Here is an 18,634-nt window from a genome sequence, read left to right on the forward strand (position 1 = left end):
CGTCGGTATCATGTCAGCTATAATCCGCACAAAGGGTGTGACGTGGACGACTTACATCTCTCTCTCTCTCTCTCTTACCGCTACTATCTCTTACCACCACCATCTCTCCCTCTCCCACCCCAACACCCCACCTCCACCACCTCGTTCACCGCCACCTCCACCACCATCTCGTTCATCGAGTTCCTGAGTAGCCTCGACCTGTCGGCGTACCGCCTGAGACTGTCCGCAGATACAACAGATACAACAGATACAACAGCGCCCGGCGAAGTTGCGATTATTCTGACTAGCGCCATGAAGAGGGAAGAGGTGCGATGGAGAGGGAAGAGGTGCGATCCAGCCATCATCCATGTTTGGCGCCCTATATGCGGTGCGCCCGATAATGATAAGTAACGGATGTCCTGAGTTATGATAGTGACCCGCAGCGTCGATATCACGAAAGCGTCGATATTCTGAATGCGTCGATGCGAAATGAGACCAGCACGAGAACTACTGTTGAATATCTAGACAAGGTGCGGTGCTTGGGGTTGAAGATGGAAGATGGAAGTTGGAAGAAAGAGGTACCATGCGTTCGTGTTTCTGTTCGTGTTCGTGTTCGTTAGTATTAATCGCCCTGTATGCGCCCAACACTGAATGGGATGAATGCCCAACGATCGCCCGGACGCCAAGGGACACGAAGGAGGGAAGGAGGGTATCGGCGTCGTTGCCGTCGTATATGTGCATGTGCATGTGCATGGAGGGACCATGAGAAGTAGCGGACAGTATGGGTTGGTGCGGAGAGCATGTGCATGCTGGGGAAACGGGGGAAACGGGGGGGAAGTGCCGCGGAAGTCCAAGTGAGTCGTCGTTACGGGCTGCAGAAGACAAGTGCAGACTTGCTTTGGGGCCGTAGTACCGTCCTTTGACATAACGCCTGAGCGCTGAGCTTGAGCCTCAGAACGCTGTGGCTTACGGCGGGAAGGTAGCAAAATGGTAATGGGAACCAGGAGAAGCGATGAAGGGACAAAAGTCATTCATGATAGCGGTGGTGCGTCGGTCCGTCTTCCACAGGCAAGAAGAGTAGCGGCATTCGCGGCCTGCTTCGTACGTAGACCTTTGACATTCGACTACTCCTCTAGGTTGCATATGGTCGTCCTTGGTGGGAGAGGTCCGAAGTGAGCTGAATACTTATGGTCGCCAACCTTCCAAATTGGCCATCACAAGCCCTGTCAGGTCGCCATCATCCCTAGCGCATTGAGTCGGCGACTGAAATATGCCTTGGCGTGCCTTCTGATTGGTGTCGGGGATTCAAAGTCGAAACCGTGAGTCGGTTGATATCATTGTTCCGAAATTCGCTGGGAGCGTTTTCCGATCTTGCTCCCTTTCCCCCACATCGACGCTCCCGCCTTTTCGCTTGGGATACGCACACGGTGTTGGGCGACACGAAAAGCGTATGCAAACTGCCGACAGTCAACGAGACCGCTGCTCACATTTTCGCTTTGATCAGATTCTTTAACACCACACGCTCTTTTCACGACAATCTCTAAAATTTACATATGGCAGACTTCGCCCATCTTCACTTTGGCCTTCCAGCGGCTCCTTTCAGGCATGGTTCGATAGCGAAGAGATGGGCAAAGAGGGCTCCGAGCGCAAGTGAGTATATCTCCAATATCTTGGCCGTGCATTACCTACCAAACCTTCAAAGGCTGCATGACCGGTGGTTTCATGACCTCGCCCACTCAAGGGCAATCCTTCTCTTTTCCTGGAACTGATCACCTCACCGTATCATGGGATTCTTCATGCCTCACCGCCGAGCTTCTTGATATCTATCTCTATGCCTTTTCCACCCACAATAACACTGATTCTACCCAAACCAACGCCGACTCTACTCGAATCCACCTGTATACATCCGTTCCCAATGCTTTGTCTTCCTACAGCGCCCCCGTCAAACCAAAGTGGTGGAACGCAACTGCCGTGCCCAACACATCTGTCTCGCTCCAGCTTCTCATCCTGCCCAAAGGCGATCCTATCTTCATGAACTCGCTTCCAGCAGGCCCCGTCTTCGCCGCGACATATGTACCGCCTGCCGATGGATCCGTGCCACCAGAGGCCGACTGGAAGATCCAAGATCTCGACGGTGGAGTATCCGACTTCGCTGTCGATAACAATCCCGATGGCACTGTTAAACCTGTTGTTGAGCCCAAGAAGGGGCTGTCAGCCGGCTCGAAAGCTGCTGCAGCCCTCGTCCCGCTCCTCTTCGTTATCTTCGCCGGCATCGGCTATTACGTGTGGAGGAAGAGAAAGGCGAGCAGAGACGAGAGGAAACGATTTAGCGAGATGGTTGATAAGCGGATGAGCGTGATCAGCCGGGATTGGACTAGCATGAGTGCTAAGGGAGGCATGGAGGGTATCCGTGCGTCTTTGTACGGCGAGAAGGGCATGAACGACGCGATGAGGAACAGCGTCTATGGGGGCGAGGAGATGAGGCACAGCGTCATCGCAGGAGGGCAAGCTGGTATCGGTGCCAACGCCAGGTTCAACGCAGAAGCTGTAGCCAACCCTGCCCTAGCTGAATACCAGTCGCACTTGCGCCCCGGCGTGCGGGCTTCTACGTACTCGAACGGCGATAGGAAATCGCGTGTTTCCTTCGCGGACGGAACCCGACCCTCTGTGGACAGAAAGTCACGGATCTCCTTTGCTGATACCACTCGCCCGTCCATGGATCGAACCTCCCGATATGGCACCGGCAGAGCGAGCCGTGCGTTCCACACTGCCTTCACGGTCGACGTTCCATCGCAGCAGCGAGGATTGGGCTCCGCATCGCCCGTCTCGCATTTGACTACTGCGTCCAACGCCGCATCGAACGGGCACTCGAAGAAGAGCCTGGATTTCCCGAATCCGTACAGCGGCGATGACTACAGCGAGGAGGGAAGCGCGTTGGGAGAGGGTTCTGGGAGCATGTCGCCTACCCAGACGCAGGGCCCGACGAGCTTGAGCGTGGAGGATATCAGGAGGAGGATCGGGGGTACGAGTACGAATGCGGGGTCTTCGGCGAGTAAGGAGGAGGACGACGCGATGGTTCCTGCGCTGAGACGTACGTTGTTTTTCGTTTTTGTTTTGGTGGTGTGAGATGTGTGATTGATTGACTTGACCGTCGGGTCGTGTAGTCATGCGCAAAGGCTCGAAGCAGGCCTCGCCCACGACTGGCGCGGCTGCGTCCGACGAAGGCAGCGATGAACTCCTGTTTTCGCCAAGCCAGTTCCAGTTCGATGCGAACGCGAACGCGAATGCCAATACGAATAACGTCGTTGTCGTTACTGTCCCGCCCCCCGCGCATGGCGGCGGCGCCTCCAGCGGGTTTGTGTCCCCGAGGTCGCCGGGCCCGGTGGGGATGATGCCCTCGATGAGCAGTATGGCTGCGGCCCCGGATTCGGTGATGTCCCCCGATGCGCTTCTGCGTGCTTATGCTGAACGCCGCGCCACGTCGTCGCACGCGTCTTCGTCTTCCACCCCCGTCAACGCCGTCAACGGCATGCGCACTGCCAATAATACGCCGGCGCCGGCGCCGCTGGTCATATCTCCTCCCATCTCTCCTCCCATCTCGGCCAGTGCGAGCACCAGCACCCCGTACAGCCTTTCGGCGCCGGTAACGACCGATTATAATTACAATTACAATTACGGCAATTACGGTTACGGCAATTACGCCGCGGCGAATGGTGTGAGGACGCTGTATTCTCCTGCTGGGAGTGCGGGCGGGGGCGGGGGCGGGAGTGGGGGCAGGGAGAGCGTGTATAGCGTCGGCGGGAACGAGGAAGATGCGTACGGTGGGCATGTATAGTGGGCATGTATAGGCGTAGGCGTAGGCTTAGGCGGAGGCGGAGGCTTGCGGTCCGCCTCGCCGCCTCGAAGGACCCAACTCTCTGCTTTCGCCTCTTGCGTCTTCGGTTCTTTACTTTTCACTTTTGGATGGGTTTTTTCTGCTTTTTGCTTTTCGATGGGTTTTTTCTGCTTTTCGACAGTTATTAATTGTGCAGAGTGCGGAGGTGGCTGAGGCACTGGTGTTTGAGCCTACTGCGTGGATACTGGGCACTGGGCTACTGGGCTTTGTTTGCTGGTTGCTGGTTGTCTAGCTGGTTGTGATGGCTATGCTTTCACTTCTCACTCGCGTTCTCTATTCTCTGTTCTCTATTGTTACCCTCACCCTCCTGTGTGTATTATGTCTGAATCTTCCGATCCCTCTGCGAATCCCTCTCCTTCTCCCCCTCCCTCTCCTTCTCCCTCGACCTCTCCCGTTCATTCTGCCGCGCCCGGGTACTGCTAGTACCAAGTACCAAGTACCAAGTGCTATACCCTATCTCCTACCTCCATGTCGTCTTCTCGTCTTCTCGTCTCACCGTCTCGTCGTCGAACCGGCGAACCGGCGATGCGTACCTACGTATCTACGTATTTATGTTGATTTATATTGTGATTTATTTTCCGTTATATATCCTCTCCTTCGATATCCTTCGATATCCTTCCTCCTTCGATATCCTCCGCCTCGTAGCCCTCGTCGCATTTCACCTGCTCCGACGTGCTGTTTCCTCTTTCTTTGATACTTTGACACTTTGCGATACGCGACACGCGATACGCGACACATTGAATGTGAATGTGAATATGAGGAGTCTGTTTGTGGTTTTTTTTGAGCGTTGGGTAGTTGGGTAGTTGGTATTGGTAATATGAGGAGAGGAGAGGGGAGGGGAGGGGAGGGGAGGGGAGGGGAGGAGTTGTGATCTTTGTATGTACTAGTGTGATATATACCCTTTGATGATAAATACTTAGCATTCAATATTCAGGAGTTGAATGTTTGAACGATTATCGATTATCGATTAGGTTGATGATGTTAAGGACTGGGCCCAGTGTAAGAAGTAAGAAGGGGTCGTGGTAGGTCTAGCTAGACTTCACGCGTTACGCCTCATTCTCCATTCTCCATGCTCCAAGTGTTCCGCATGAACGCGTCTCCATCTCGCTAATCCCTTCTCGAAAACCGTGTTGTTCACCCCTTCGGGGACCAGGCAGAACGTTACGCCTAAGACATAAGACATAAGACGTGGGTTTAGGTTTAGGTTTAGAGAGCAGCTTTGGAGCCGGATCCGGTGGGGACTCGGACTCGGACTCGGACTGGGTGAGAGAGAGAGACGTAGAGACGTGCCTAGGTTCTCCACCTCCCGATTGCGAGGCTCGTCGTCGTAGAAGAGCTGTGTAGGCCCACGAATACATGTTTGCGGTTTGCGCGGAACAACAGAGGGGGGGAGAGGGTGGGGGGAGAGGGGGGTGGGGGGCTGCACGTACACGTACCATCTCAGAGTAGGGCAAACCAGTCTTCGCATGCAGCTTGCGAAAGTGGGTAAGCTTCGAGCCTGTGGTGTCGTTTCAAGTTTGGGAGGCAATTGAATACGATGCATTTGACAAAAGCAAAAGTTTAGACGGCGGGTCCTTGAAATTTTGCGCCCAGATGTTCTGGTCGTACGTACATACCTGGGTAGATCTCCAACTGATCGAAGAACTTGATCGCAGGCTGCGCGGTGGGCGAATTGGCATCGTTCCCGTCTGCTGTGGTGGTGGTGGTGGTGGTGGTGGTGGTGGTGGTGGTGGTACCAGGCGCAGGCGGCGGGACGAGAAGAAGCGACAGTGCTTGCCGTGCGCTAAGTTCACATATTCAGAATCGTCAAAAACAAAAAACAGATATGATTCAATCATCGCCGAGCGAATGAGTAAGGGAGGTGAATACCGACGTACAGGGCAGGCGCATGTGTCCTAGAACATGCAGCAATCACAACTCCCTCCCCCTTCAGCCGATGCAGGATCCCCGGAACCTGCGTGTAGAAACATATCGTGTCGTTGTACCTGCCAATAAAATACCATTGTAGAAACTCGAGGCATATTGATGGACCGTTGCGGACATACCGATCCAACACCTCGTTCATGGTGTCTTGATTCCTATGCAGCGGGCCTAATCACATTCAAGAGCCCTTGTCAATCCCGAGGGCTGTTTTGTCTTTCTGTCGAACGATCACATATACTTCTGCGTACCTGAGATATGCGTATCAATCCATAGATCCCATAGAGTATAGCTGTTATTTGGCCATCTCTCAGCAAAATACTCTTAGGCATAGGGTACGACTCACTCTAAATCAAACGCAACAAGTTTTGGAAACCTAAGGGGAGTTGACATGTGCCTCAAAAGCCTCCTCCACGCTGACTACTGTTAGGCCGTACAAGCTTTGAAGTAAGAGAATAAGGGAAGCTGCGAGCCGCTGGAACCGGCTTCCCACGTGGGCAGACCGCGGAGTACTTAAGAGCTCAATGAGCATCCGATGTCCAGTAGATGCGTCAGAGGAATATAGAATACATGAATAGTGTCTTATTTGAATTCAGGCAGCGTCTAATCTTATCCGCCCGACGCTCACATACTCATTCTCAGGACCATGGCTTCCCATGACGCAGAGTTGGATCTCCTTGGCTGTCCAAGTACCTAGATTGACCTTGACGAGCTCATCACGCGCAAGTCTATGTAGGGTGTTCCTTGCGGGAGGCTCATTAGTATCCGTTTGCTGTTGGATGTCGCCAGCCGGGGAGACACCAGCGTGCGAGGACGTGTTGAGCTGGGTGTGGGACGATGGTGGTGCTGCTGAGGACACAACCGAGATGTCTTTGAGTGCATTTGAGCGGAGTATAGCATCGTATGCGAACGGCATTCGAGCCCTCGGTCTGCGGTAACTGGTGTTTACCAGTGTGCAGTGGAGCTGATCAATGTCAGTCTCGGCATTGACTGAAAAGCGGAATACTGTTTACCTTCAAGGGACGCGTGTCGACGATGAATCCTCTTTCTCTGAACACCTGATGGATAAGGTCTTGCAAGAAGTCGGTAATCAGCATCACATCGAAGGAGTGTCTAAGTACTCACCTGTTACACGTACAAGCCTTGCCACGTCTCCACTCATTGTCGGAGGAAATTCTTTCCCCTTCCCCTTCCCTCTTGTGATGGAAGCTACGTCTGGACCGACCCATAAGACATTGCCCCCGCCTTCTTTCTCTGGTTTCAGTATGCCCAGTGTATCCAATGAAATGCGAAGTGGGAGTAATTTCTGGGATGACGGTCCACCATCGGCATCGGCACTCTCGTTCAAGATCTGCAAGATATCTGCTTTGAGTGAGTTTAACAACTCTAATGCCGCAGAAACTGTAAGTTCTGATTGGTCATTCAAAGCCATCACGCCCAATGTAAAGTGCAGTCTGCGTGGATCGACGACGATGGTGCTGTCCAATCCAGCAATAGCAGGTACGCCATTGAGAAGGGCGTCAGTAAAGGATGAAATCTGTTTACGAAGAATTGGGTGGGTGCCCTAATACTATTTCAATATCATCGTGATCACAACGGGGTAAATGGTCGCACCAATGGGATGGCAAGAACTCGAATAGACGTGAGTAGATAATACATCGTAGAGAAAAGGCGCACAGACAATGCGTAGGTCGCGCCAGGGCAACTTTGTCACTGTTCCGGGTGCCTTCTCGACCCCTACCCCTTCTGTTGGTCCCCCTCCGAGTTTCAGGCTGCCCTTGCGCTATATTCCTTTCTCTTTCATACGCATCCCATCCTTCAAATCTCGGTAAATACTAACCTTGTTCGCCCGTTTGTGCTCGACTGCTTTCGTGGCCCGCACCTCTCGGGCCCCGACCACCCACGTGCAGGTTTCCTCGTCCGAGGCTAGGATGAGGGTTTGCAGTGGGTGTAGAGCTCATAAAGGAAAAAGATGATGAAACGAACGATGCTTGCAGAAGGGATTGTCGTATCGCTGTCATCGGGCACATATAGTGCCTTCAAGCTTCACGTGTCAGCACCTGACTGTAGGCTTATGACACTCGATCATGATCGGGGGCTCGACACTGGTCTTTTATGTTCGTTCACCACGCCGCTGGCCGCCTCAGAATGAAGAATGCTTACGGAGTGCAGCAAGGTGGTATCGAGGGTCCGTAGTGCCCCATCGCGCAGGGTAGCAACGTGATGGCCAAGTCGTGATAATGGAGCGGACCCTTCGACCAGATGTAGAAGTTCTTTCCAGGTTGTATCCTTGGCTATTGAAGGACGCCCGACACGGCGCCAATCGCCTGCTCGTGTGAATGAACAGGGCGATGTGAGCTTTCGTTCATCCCAACAGCTTTCTTCTGGCTTGCCTACTTTCTCCATCTCCTCGTCACCGGGTACAAAATTCTACGCCGGTTAAAGGTGAGTTTGTCGACCTCATCATACCCGAGCACTATGACCGGAAAATAGATGAAAGACTAATGGCGACAAGCTACAGCCACCAATATTTCCACTGTCGCGCCTCGCTTAACCATGCCCGTTCTACCAGAGAGCTCAAATTTAGGCCAGCCACAGCCAGGCTGTTGCCATCTTCCCGGGAGAAGAAACATATGTCTCAGTATGGACGGCTTTTTCAACCCCTCAAAGCACAAGGCTAGTTTCAGTGCTCTCTACAGCTGGATTTCCCTCTTACTTTACGTTCGTTGCAGAATTCGAACATCAACGAGCTTCACAATCACATCGTACAGGACAGCTCACAAGTATCCCAATGCTTCTCGAGCGGAGCTCCAAGGAATCCCTCTGTTTACCACAGCATTGAAATGACAATGGCCCGGTACAGTAGCTCCTGACTTCCCCCTTTCAAGATCTATCATCTCATATCGCACTTGGCCAGGAATTTCGAACGGACTCTCCTCGAGGCATATGCGTGGCTATGCACGACATATATACCGGGGGACAGAATATTCCTCTTCGGTAAGGACACGTTTTCTATGCCATTTACCAGCTCCAATCTCTTGCGACAGGCTTCTCGCGTGGCGCATATGGGGTCCGCATTATTGCAGATATGATTGAACGAGTGAGTAGTGCTTATTTTCTAGTATAATAAATCCTGAAAGTCGCTGCCACAGGTCGGCCTTCTGTATAACGAAAATATAAACTTAACCCAGTCGTAAGTATGCTTCCGTGGATGGATATTTATTTGATGTGCGTCTAGTGTCTTTAAGACGTATATGTGTACAAGAGGTACTCGATCGGCTGATGGCCTCAAGCACGCGATGGAACTCAAGTGCAAGATAGTAAAAAGTGATTTATCCCATGCGGAAGTCAAGGTGCACTTTGTTGGAGTATGGTGAGTGGAGCGCAGCTTCATAGTCCTTGAACTCATTTTTTCAATCCTTTCAGGGATACAACTTCATTTGGTGTTGTCGGATTTGGCTCAGGCGCTCCAGAGACCGTCAAGGGGATGAAGCATATATGCCACATTCGGCATGCACTAGCGCTTGACGAGAAACGAGTTTCGTACCGACAGGCATCTACTGCGGAGTCTGATCTTCCAGAGGGCACCGAAAAGAAATATTCTGGAGGTAATATCAAGGAGGTGTGGTTCGAGGGCTCTCATTCGGATTTGTATGTCATTTCAGGACACCCTATATTTTTGACATTGATGTCGGTATTCCAGAGGCGATGGGAGCAAATTAAATCTAGGTTCCCGCCGCTTCAGTCCAGCCCTACGGTGGATGTTGTATGAAGCACTGAAGCACGGCTTACGGCTACATCCTTTCTCGGGCGAATGTGCGTCGTTCAGGGCAACGCAATCGCCCCGAACAGGGATGTGGCAACCCCTTAGGACATTACCGCTTCCCCGGCCCTCAAATGCGAATGGGAAGTCTAGGCGGCAGTGAGTTTGTTCTTACTAACTCGCGATATAGGCTGATCGCATTCATTCAATCAAGACCACCTCACGGCGCAGCTCGCGTGATTCAGAGGTGGCAGCGTATACATGGATCTGTCCTGGAGGCCATAAAGACGGGTACGTATCGGCCGGTGGCACAGTTTGAAGACGGCACCACTTGGGATAATGTAGATCACATAGGAGCGATTACGGAAATTGACTTCCTCACTTCGGCATTAGCTACCTTCGCATCAATTTCTACGACACACTCACTCAATCAATCGCTCACTCCTCAACTCCCGGGTACTCACATTGGCCTCATTACCTCGACATCTGATCCGTTGGCACACTTACCGTCAGCAGATGACTGCATTCCACAACCACCCTCCTCGTCCTTGACACCGTCTAGTTCTCTCAGCTCCCTCATTGGCATCTATCTGTCATCCTCGACGTTTCCACCCTCTCGTCCCTTGACATCTTCTAGTTCTCTCGTGGGTGTCCATCTACCCTCATCGACGCCCCCGCGGTCACCCTCTCCATCTTTGTCTTCTTCCAGTTCAACTAGTTCTCTCGTTGGTCTCTATTTTCCCTCGTCGGCGTATCCGCAATCATACTCTCAGTCTTTCTCGCCTTCTACCTCTTTCAGCTCCCTCGTGGGCCTCTATATCAACCCCTCATCGATGTCATATCATGTTGCTCCCCTTTCGCTTCCCTGTTCTCCACCACTTCATATCGCCATCGAAGTCAACCAAATCTCCATTCTGTCCGGTACCAACTCCATGCCTCCGGGCGATGTTATAGCTACAGACACAGAGATTCGTACCATCAACATCAATTACAATGTGGTATTTACAGGTGACAGTTTCAACGGTCCCATATACGGAGGAAACATCGGCGGAAGGAACAATGTGAATCAAAGTGAGCATTCTTCGCGTTTATATTATGATAAGGCTAATATTTGGCCTACTAATTCAGTCATCATGTAATGCCATATTGTCCGAGGTGACGACAGCACTCTTGCATATTCCAAGTCAGCAGCATGCTGGAAAAGGGTTTGGCGAGGATATAGGTATACTTACTACGAGTAAGTGCCCAAAGGTAACTCCCGCGATTACCACTCATCATCAGTTACATGGAAGGTTAGTGAAAAGTATGCAACTATATTCCGCAGATTCTGATCTGAGATATCACAGTAGACGAAGCCCACCCAGACCTTTATGCAGAGCAAAGCAGTTTCAACTGTCGTGTACCCTTTCCGCACCCCGAAGGGGGGAGGGGGAACACTGTACTGGTGTTGGGGATGGATATTTCAACTACCTACTTTCTTTGGGATCTCGATGCCTGCTAATGAGCGCCTCACCGTAATTGCGTACAACTCGTGGTCAAGGCTGCTGTTGTTTTTGAATCTATGTGATATACCCATCAATGCCAGCTATAGCTTATCACAGACAACCAGGCATTGATTCACGATTCACGAGCGTAGCAAACAATGGATGATTCCGATAGTAGCGTCCCCCCTCAGAGAGGAGGTACAAAGAGTAGCGTATAAAAATGCATATTAGACTCGTACTGTAATTCACAGCCCCTTCCACACAATAGATATTGAATGAACACCCTCCACTCCGAAAATGTAGGATACACCGCGGTCTGTACCCAAATCATGACTTTTGCTGTTCCTGCTGTCCTGCCAGAGTCGGTTCGCCTGCGAGATTCTTATCATCCACCGCATTCTGTTTATCCCCAAGATGCCAATTTGGCATAGCAAGCGCTATGAAGATGGGGAACACGCTGAGAACAGTTGCAACGATGAGCATTGTCTCCATCACATCGCTGTACGCTGATTTCAGTATAACATAGACATTAGTAGGTCATGGAGCTGGCGGATTGACAGACGACATACCTGCTATAACGCCCTCGCGAACGGGGTGTCCCCGAGGGAACGAGGCAGCGTAGACTATGGAACCAAAGAGCTGTTGCCTATCCGCCTCCGGAAGGAAGGGTAGGTACTGCGAGATCTTCCCTGGCATTGTGTTTGTCCAAATAGCGCCGGCTAACACGGACGGGGATGGTTGGTGAGAAGGGTGGAGACGAAACGGACATCATAGGACATACCAATAGCACTTCCTACAGCACCTCCGATCTCGGTGATTAGCAGCACCACTGCAGTGACCATAGCTACATCGACATGGGGAACAGAGGCTTGGGCGCCGACTTGCAGAGAGACTGCGGCGAAGCCACCTCCGATACCCTGGAGGATTTGGGTCCATACAATTTCGGCGTCGGAGGCATTGGCGCCGCGAGAATGAATCATGAGGCCGACACCACTGGAGGAAAACAGAGGAAAACGGAGGGTGTGAGCAAGAAAGCCTAGCCTCTGAGTATGGGGATATATGAACTCACACAAGGCGGATGCAGAGCCCCACGACGAGGACGTACTACCAGAAGTGAAGAAATCAGTAAAAGATCCATCTAGATAGAATATCGGCTCACTTTATAACGGTGTATGAAGCGCATAGCAAACCCGGCGCAGATCCCGAAGAAAGTGAGTGCCACGGTCTGGGTTTGGGAGAAGTACGTCGCGTGGAGGAGAGGCCTACGCGCGCGGTAGCATTAAGGTAGAGTAACAAGGAAAGGATGCAGGGAGGACTGACCATGGCTTGACGACGATGACGAACGAAAAGAGGTAGGTGAACGTGAGGTAGAACGAGACCTGCAGCATGCGGCGTCAGTGTCCAGATGCCGTATCTGCGGCGAGGTCATACGCACAAAATCAAAGAACCCAATTAACGATGCCCCTACAACACTCCTATTCTTCAGGAGTCTTGCTGGCACAACGGGATACTTCGCAAGCTTCCAGTCGTACATGAAGAATACCGGAATGAGGACGCCTCCGATGACGATCATGGCGATCATCGAAGCTATGGGGATATAAGTGAGTTCAGACTTATTCTTGGATTTCCCTATCGAGTAAGGCATCTAATGTATGGACACAACGTACCATTCTTCCAATGCCCCTTCGCATTCTCCGACAGCGTAAGGGGGAGCAGGATCAGAGCCACTGAGGTGCCGAGGAGGGCAAGTCCAATAATATCGAGCTGAGCGGCCATACGCCTAACACGCATATACCATTTCATGTCTGCTGTTTGCGTGTTCTTTTCAATAAGGCCTTGTTTTCGAGCTTTCCACTCTGCCCATAGGAGGGTCACAATGAGGGGGGACAGAGCGGCCGGGACGAGGATCGCGAACATCCCGTCTGCATACGGAATCAATCAAGACCAGTCACACCATACAAGAGTATTAACACTCACAGCCCCATCTCCACCCAGAGTTCTGTAGGATGTTCGTCGAGATGTTTGACCCAACGAAGGCGTTGATGATGAAGGGCGTAGACATCAAAGCAGATACAAGGCCACGCCATTTGAGGGTTGTGATGTCGGCGATGATGACTTGGGTGAGGAGTTGTAGTCCCCTGTTCACCATACGCGTGCGTGCGTGAGTGGTGGCAATCAAACGCACGGAGGTAAGTGACTCACGTGTAACCGCTATTGATTGATGAGATGCAAAGGCCGAGATCAGTCAGTTACGTTACACATTGCTAGAATTGAATGGGGTTCCATTGATCGAAGTGGATGAGACTCACATGGCATATATAACAATTCCTGCAGCGATAGCACCGACGTTTTGCGCAGACGCTATGACAATGTACCCTGCGGGCGATGAGTTCCGCGATCCAAGTAGCAATAAAGGAGTACTCACCGATGACGTAGAACAGCACTTCGTTCGTCGCCCAACGAAGAGTAGGAATCAGTATATTTGTCCGAAAGGGGGACGAAGCGAGCAATGGGTAACTCACGGACGAAAACATATGCAGTCCCACGCGAGCTGACATCGGCTATCCTGGCGATTACAGGCTTTCCCACCGCGACTGTCAAGGATGAGCGTAAGCGAAGGCTGTTGCGTAGCAAGTGAAGGGCGATGTGGGGCGGGCGACGTAGAGAGGCGAAGAGGGGGGAAGGGAAATTCGGGGGCAAGATTAGAATACGCACCGATGACCGCTTGCGCTACCTGGATCGAGCTGATGAGACTATGGTGCCCGAATCCTGAGGTCGCAAAGCTTAGGTAGTTGTACGTGGTAGTGCCATCGAGAGAGTAGATGTACGCCGCGAGACCAAGACTATTTATGTCAGGTAAGTTTCGTTCGCTTGGGTGTAGACGGTGTTAGAGAAGGAGAGGCGTACCTGATGAAGAGAGCCCATTTCGAATAGCGTCCAAAGACCCTGTGGATAGCCTCCACCTTGCGCACCCCGCGATGAGCTTCGTCTTCATCTTCGTACGAGGGCGAGGTGCGCGGAATGTCGCGATCCAAGCTGTAGTTGCTGGACTTGTCCTTCTCTCCCTGGGGTGATGATGACATCGTCAGTCTCAGCGGCGCAAATTTCGCGACTTCTAAAGAAAGAAGGGGAGTGGGAGGAAGCGAAAACACACCTCGTGTGATCTGGCCCGCGTCTTTTTAAAGACTCGTATTCATGGTATTCATGGGGCGACCGAGGCAGGTGCGCCATATGGTTGCGCGTGTGTCCGGATCATCTGATAAGATTGCCAAGTGCATCTTATCAGATAGTATAACCGGAAAATTGATCTTATCAAGGGTCGCATTTGCCTCTACGCCCCGTTATTGGTGGATGTTGGAGGCGCAATGGAGTCTAGTCCGATACTGACCGAAGGAAAGGTTGGAAGCGGGTTCGGCCTGGTGAGATACGTATGCTGGTTGGTCGGGAGCTGCTGGGAGTGGCTTTCGTAACCCACCGAAGGCACGCCATGGAATCACCTGCGTGGACCGATGAAACCACTGTCGCGATCGTGTAGCGTGTGCAGCGCGGTAAGATGTACATCCGTTCAGACTAACATCGGCATCCGGGTCCAGGAACGACGTTGCGAGGATGGAAGGAATCTAAAGTTAGCTGCACATATGGTGGCTATCTGACTAACGAAGTTTTCTGGTCGCGTCATGCTCGTATCATTGCAAGTCGCAAAAAAGGCAGGAGGAGCTAAGTCTTCCGCTGCATTAGTCTGCCTCGGCTTTGCTGGCATAATACGTAGGCACTGAAATGTCCCGAAGTCATTTATCACAATGTCATTTTACAAGAGCACACCGGTTTGAATCAAGTACAGGTCATTATGCCAATAGTCATGCTACACCTCGATCTCTCTTACGCCATCCTTGTCCACGACTTTGACGGTGTATTTGCTCGGACTGACGATTAGACGCTTGGCGACTTCGTCTATGCAGCGCTTGAGCGTCGCTATCCCCTCTTCGAGTGAGGCGTCCGGGTTATGATACCTGGAGGCGGGATTGGTAAGTCGACCGCAAACACCGTCCCCGACTAGCACCACTCACCGATCCAACAAACTCAGTGCAAAATAGCTCCCATACCCATGTGCGCCGAATGGCACCTCCGACATCGTGCCCAAGTAGTCTATCCAATAGAGATGGGGCTCCTTCGCCGGGACGTCGTACCCTCCGAGTAGCAAGTTGACCGAGTACGGGTGGCGCGAGCGGAGAGACTCTGCGAGGGATCTGCGCACCCAGGACGCGGCTGCTGATGGACTCAGCGAGTAGTTGTGCCGAATGTTGTACAGGCGGATGTTGCGCTCGACATATTCTGCAAATTGAAGAGTGTCGCCTGCGATGATACGCATATCAACGGGCGTTCAAGGCGATGTACATCAGGTACGTACCTGGTTCGCCAGAGTGAGCCATGAGGAGATGGGGTCCGAGTGCTTTGACTTTATCTTCGTCGATCTTCATCTTGACGATGGACCGCGCGGCGGTGGTATCCGAGGCGATGATAACGTAGCCTTTGCCGGTGAGCGCAAACGATGTCTCCATTGCAGTCGATGTGGTGGACGATGTTGAGACGCGCGTCCGAGACGACGCGTCGGGGATGATGATTTGGAGCTCCGACATGTTAGCGCCAAACATACTAAGCGCTGATCTCAAAACTACAACTTCGTTGACGACGTTCGTGTTGCGAGCATTGAACGCGGGACTACCATGCGCCGGAACTCTGGGGACAAGTCTTTGAACTCCTCATCTTCAACATCCCCATTCCTGCCTCTTTTCCCACCCAATTCCACGACATTGTCAATCCGATAGCCTACCGATCCATTGTCATTTCCTTCATATCATTGCCTGCGTCTGTACGGAATCTCGAAGTAATATACTGACTTTCATACTGTAGATATAATCAAAACAGCCCTTTTTATGCCCGACCATTGTGGACCATTTGAACAAAAAAGCGCCACATTACACATCTTCGTCTTCTCGTCCGTGAAGTGTGCAGCAAGCCTTGAATTCATACTAAGTACCGTGCAGAAGGCTCTGGATGCATCCGTTAGATATCATGTATGTTTTGCTCCATTCCCTGTCAGCTTTGATATGTTTTGCGTAATTAATGGTCTCGAGCACACTCTAGAGCCTGAGACGAGTGCATTATCGCAGACCATTCTGGTGCATGGAACGCCTTGAACGTCTCGAAATGTACATCACACTCCCTCCCCGGTCCAAGATGACCTCCCATGCCTTCGTCACCTCAGTGCCTCTTCCATAAGAATAGCGAGGACCATCAGAGTTCCTGGATCAACAATACAGCTGACGCTCATAAGTTCTAACACGTCGCACCGTAGCGTACAAAGTGAGTATGACTTAGATCTGTTTCCTGAACATATCCTGTAAATACGAACTCTCCACATCTTCCCGATTACGATTTTCGAAGGTTTGTCGTAGGACGTCTTCGCCAACGGGCTCAAGATGTCGAAAGCTCGGTGATGCGGCCTTTACTTCGCTACCATCTTCGAACGCACGATCACCAAAATCCGCTTCCATTTTCCCGTCCCCATGCCCCATCGTATCCGCGTCTTGAGGTATCATTCGTCCGTTGTGCGTGTGCTTTAGGGTGCTTAATTCAATTTGCACGCGCATGGGATCATGGAGTTGTGAAGTTGTGCTTGTAGCATGGGATTTGATGAAATGGCTCTCAGGATGGAATAACGCTTTGATCGCACTAACGAGTGCCTATGTAGTACCAACAAGATCAATCAATAATGAGGCCGAAATAGACACAACGACTGACCGGGTCTGTGGCTGCAAGAATTGCATATGCAAGCGAACGTCCTCCGTATAAGAAGTCACCTAAGGGAATTGAGAGTGCGATGAAAAGGTTGGGGCGTAGGGAACATACTGAGTAGCAAGATCCTGTAGTCTGTTGTAGAATGTACACCGTTGGTGACTGTGGCGTGGATGACACACATTACGCTGGTGAGGTTAATTGCGCAGGATACCAAAGGATACATCGCTAAGAAGAAAACAGTCGGGCTGGACATTGCTAGAACTTTACCCGAAGAGATTTTGGCTTACCTATTCTTGCAAGGACGTTCTTGTATTTGTTGGCGATGATAGCGTTGTGGGGTTGAGAACGCAATCTCTGACTTCCGGTGCTCACAGTCGTAATCACGCCCTTCGTTCGTTTCTAGCGGAGGCGGCGTTCAATCGACCGTTAGGTTCATAACAGAAGGTTGTTGCGTACTCGATGTTTAACCATGTAGGCGAAGACGCTAACGGAGCAGACCACCTCCCCAAGGCAAGTCAACACGGTCCAAACGAGCTGTGTCCCAACCTATCTCTGCGTCAGAGTATTTCCCATGACATACATGTTCGAGCGGCTTACTTGCCAGGCCAAGCGTTCTTTCTGATTTGCGTTCGAATACCAGCAATCTCGGACAAGCGGATCCCAACTACGAAGAGGGTCAAGTCGTTGCTGGTGCTGACAAAGGGACGGCTATAGACTCGGGGCTCACCCGTATTGCCCAGTAGCGTACGCTGGGATGGTGAGGCAGAGACTAATGGCCAATGAGCCAAGGGCGTAGAATTTTTCCATGCGTTGCCCATTCACTCGGTGAACGACGACAAGCCTGCCAGCTTCTGTTATTATGAACGATCCGTCAAAAAGACAGTGACGACTGTACTGTAAGTTGAGCGCAATGCTGAACGTCAAAAAACACGCAAGCTCCAGGGTGAACTGTATTGTTATTCAGTGAGATATCGCCTTATCCAAAGAACTTCTGGTGACCTACTTGAAGAATCCAGATGGTAAATCCGCAAGTCCAGGTCGGCCCAGTGAAGGAGCCACCGACAGCATTTACGATGCCAAAAGCCAAGCTAATCAAACGGTCAGAAAGCTATTTCCCCCAATTCTTCGTAGGTTCTCAATGCCGCTTCTTACTTGGTAGCGAGCGCGTACACCACAATTCGAAAGCTGACTCGATCTAGATGGCGACGGGTATTGCGATTGAGGGAGACAAGTCCAATGACGAGGAGCACCACGAAGCAGGAGCATGCTCCAACAACGGATGTGACCATCCATAGTTGGTTTCTAGAAAAAAAGTCAACAACTGTCGGTTTAATGGAAATAATACTCACGAAACTTTGGCCATTTCGTCAGTGAATTCAAACTCGGTAGCCATGTTTGAACGGAGTAAAAATGTTGAGCGCTCCAGAACTGTAATGTGCAAGCCTTGTATTTATTAGCTCCAGGAAAAGCTCATAAATAACATACCTTTAGAAGCTATTACTCCGCATACTGAGCCACGTCGGAGTGCGTGTTACAATGAACTCGTGCCGAATGATAGACTCGTATAATTGGATTTGGATGGAGTAATGATTGATTCAAACCTTCGATATCACTCCCAATGTTTGCGACCATCTTAGCATCAGGTTCTACGGCATGGAGCTTTGTATTGTCTCTGGGAGAGCTTGGACCATGGAGATAGGTCCTGGGAGTCGCGACGGCGGTCCACATGTGCACATACCCCACGTGGGAAAGGCGCGTTGTACAAGGCAAATTGCGATATCCTTTTTTGATCCC

The 18,634-nt window shown here is 51.4% G+C and overlaps 7 protein-coding genes across 7 annotated transcripts; 2 read left to right on the top strand and 5 right to left on the bottom strand.

The window, feature by feature from the left end:
• Window positions 1-1,532: 1,532 nt before the first annotated feature.
• On the top strand, window positions 1,533-3,814 carry PC9H_002676 (uncharacterized protein; the record flags this gene model as incomplete). The annotated part of the gene is made up of 3 exons (XM_036772311.1): window positions 1,533-1,629; window positions 1,682-3,070; window positions 3,144-3,814. 3 exons carry the CDS (start codon window positions 1,533-1,535, stop codon window positions 3,812-3,814), a joined length of 2,157 nt encoding a protein of 718 aa, XP_036625957.1.
• A 1,106-nt stretch (window positions 3,815-4,920) lies between these two features.
• Window positions 4,921-6,187, bottom strand: PC9H_002677 (uncharacterized protein; the record flags this gene model as incomplete). Its single annotated transcript, XM_036772312.1, has 8 exons — window positions 4,921-5,041; window positions 5,161-5,210; window positions 5,311-5,372; window positions 5,491-5,657; window positions 5,752-5,859; window positions 5,920-5,965; window positions 6,046-6,086; window positions 6,141-6,187. The coding sequence occupies 8 exons, from the start codon at window positions 6,185-6,187 to the stop codon at window positions 4,921-4,923; spliced, it is 642 nt and encodes a 213-aa protein (XP_036625958.1).
• A 199-nt stretch (window positions 6,188-6,386) lies between these two features.
• PC9H_002678 (uncharacterized protein) lies at window positions 6,387-7,453 on the bottom strand (the record flags this gene model as incomplete). Its single annotated transcript, XM_036772313.1, has 4 exons — window positions 6,387-6,758; window positions 6,808-6,866; window positions 6,920-7,358; window positions 7,409-7,453. 4 exons carry the CDS (start codon window positions 7,451-7,453, stop codon window positions 6,387-6,389), a joined length of 915 nt encoding a protein of 304 aa, XP_036625959.1.
• A 1,640-nt stretch (window positions 7,454-9,093) lies between these two features.
• PC9H_002679 (uncharacterized protein) lies at window positions 9,094-9,720 on the top strand (the record flags this gene model as incomplete). The annotated part of the gene is made up of 3 exons (XM_036772314.1): window positions 9,094-9,167; window positions 9,221-9,445; window positions 9,498-9,720. The coding sequence occupies 3 exons, from the start codon at window positions 9,094-9,096 to the stop codon at window positions 9,718-9,720; spliced, it is 522 nt and encodes a 173-aa protein (XP_036625960.1).
• A 1,648-nt stretch (window positions 9,721-11,368) lies between these two features.
• On the bottom strand, window positions 11,369-14,124 carry PC9H_002680 (uncharacterized protein; the record flags this gene model as incomplete). The annotated part of the gene is made up of 14 exons (XM_036772315.1): window positions 11,369-11,547; window positions 11,611-11,760; window positions 11,823-12,034; window positions 12,111-12,145; window positions 12,201-12,303; window positions 12,362-12,420; window positions 12,477-12,628; window positions 12,709-12,963; window positions 13,019-13,179; window positions 13,351-13,417; window positions 13,467-13,484; window positions 13,564-13,635; window positions 13,757-13,884; window positions 13,949-14,124. 14 exons carry the CDS (start codon window positions 14,122-14,124, stop codon window positions 11,369-11,371), a joined length of 1,767 nt encoding a protein of 588 aa, XP_036625961.1.
• Window positions 14,125-14,903: 779 nt separating this feature from the next.
• PRE1 (Proteasome subunit beta type-4) lies at window positions 14,904-15,600 on the bottom strand (the record flags this gene model as incomplete). The annotated part of the gene is made up of 3 exons (XM_036772316.1): window positions 14,904-15,051; window positions 15,109-15,394; window positions 15,450-15,600. 3 exons carry the CDS (start codon window positions 15,598-15,600, stop codon window positions 14,904-14,906), a joined length of 585 nt encoding a protein of 194 aa, XP_036625962.1.
• An 816-nt stretch (window positions 15,601-16,416) lies between these two features.
• Window positions 16,417-18,233, bottom strand: PC9H_002682 (uncharacterized protein; the record flags this gene model as incomplete). Its single annotated transcript, XM_036772317.1, has 10 exons — window positions 16,417-16,785; window positions 16,844-16,902; window positions 16,952-17,065; window positions 17,128-17,239; window positions 17,297-17,386; window positions 17,438-17,504; window positions 17,568-17,788; window positions 17,844-17,928; window positions 17,993-18,142; window positions 18,190-18,233. 10 exons carry the CDS (start codon window positions 18,231-18,233, stop codon window positions 16,417-16,419), a joined length of 1,311 nt encoding a protein of 436 aa, XP_036625963.1.
• Window positions 18,234-18,634: the final 401 nt, after the last annotated feature.

This window comes from Pleurotus ostreatus (genome assembly GCF_014466165.1).
Source record: "Pleurotus ostreatus strain PC9 chromosome Unknown scaffold_11, whole genome shotgun sequence".
Classification (NCBI taxonomy): Eukaryota; Fungi; Basidiomycota; class Agaricomycetes; order Agaricales; family Pleurotaceae; genus Pleurotus; species Pleurotus ostreatus.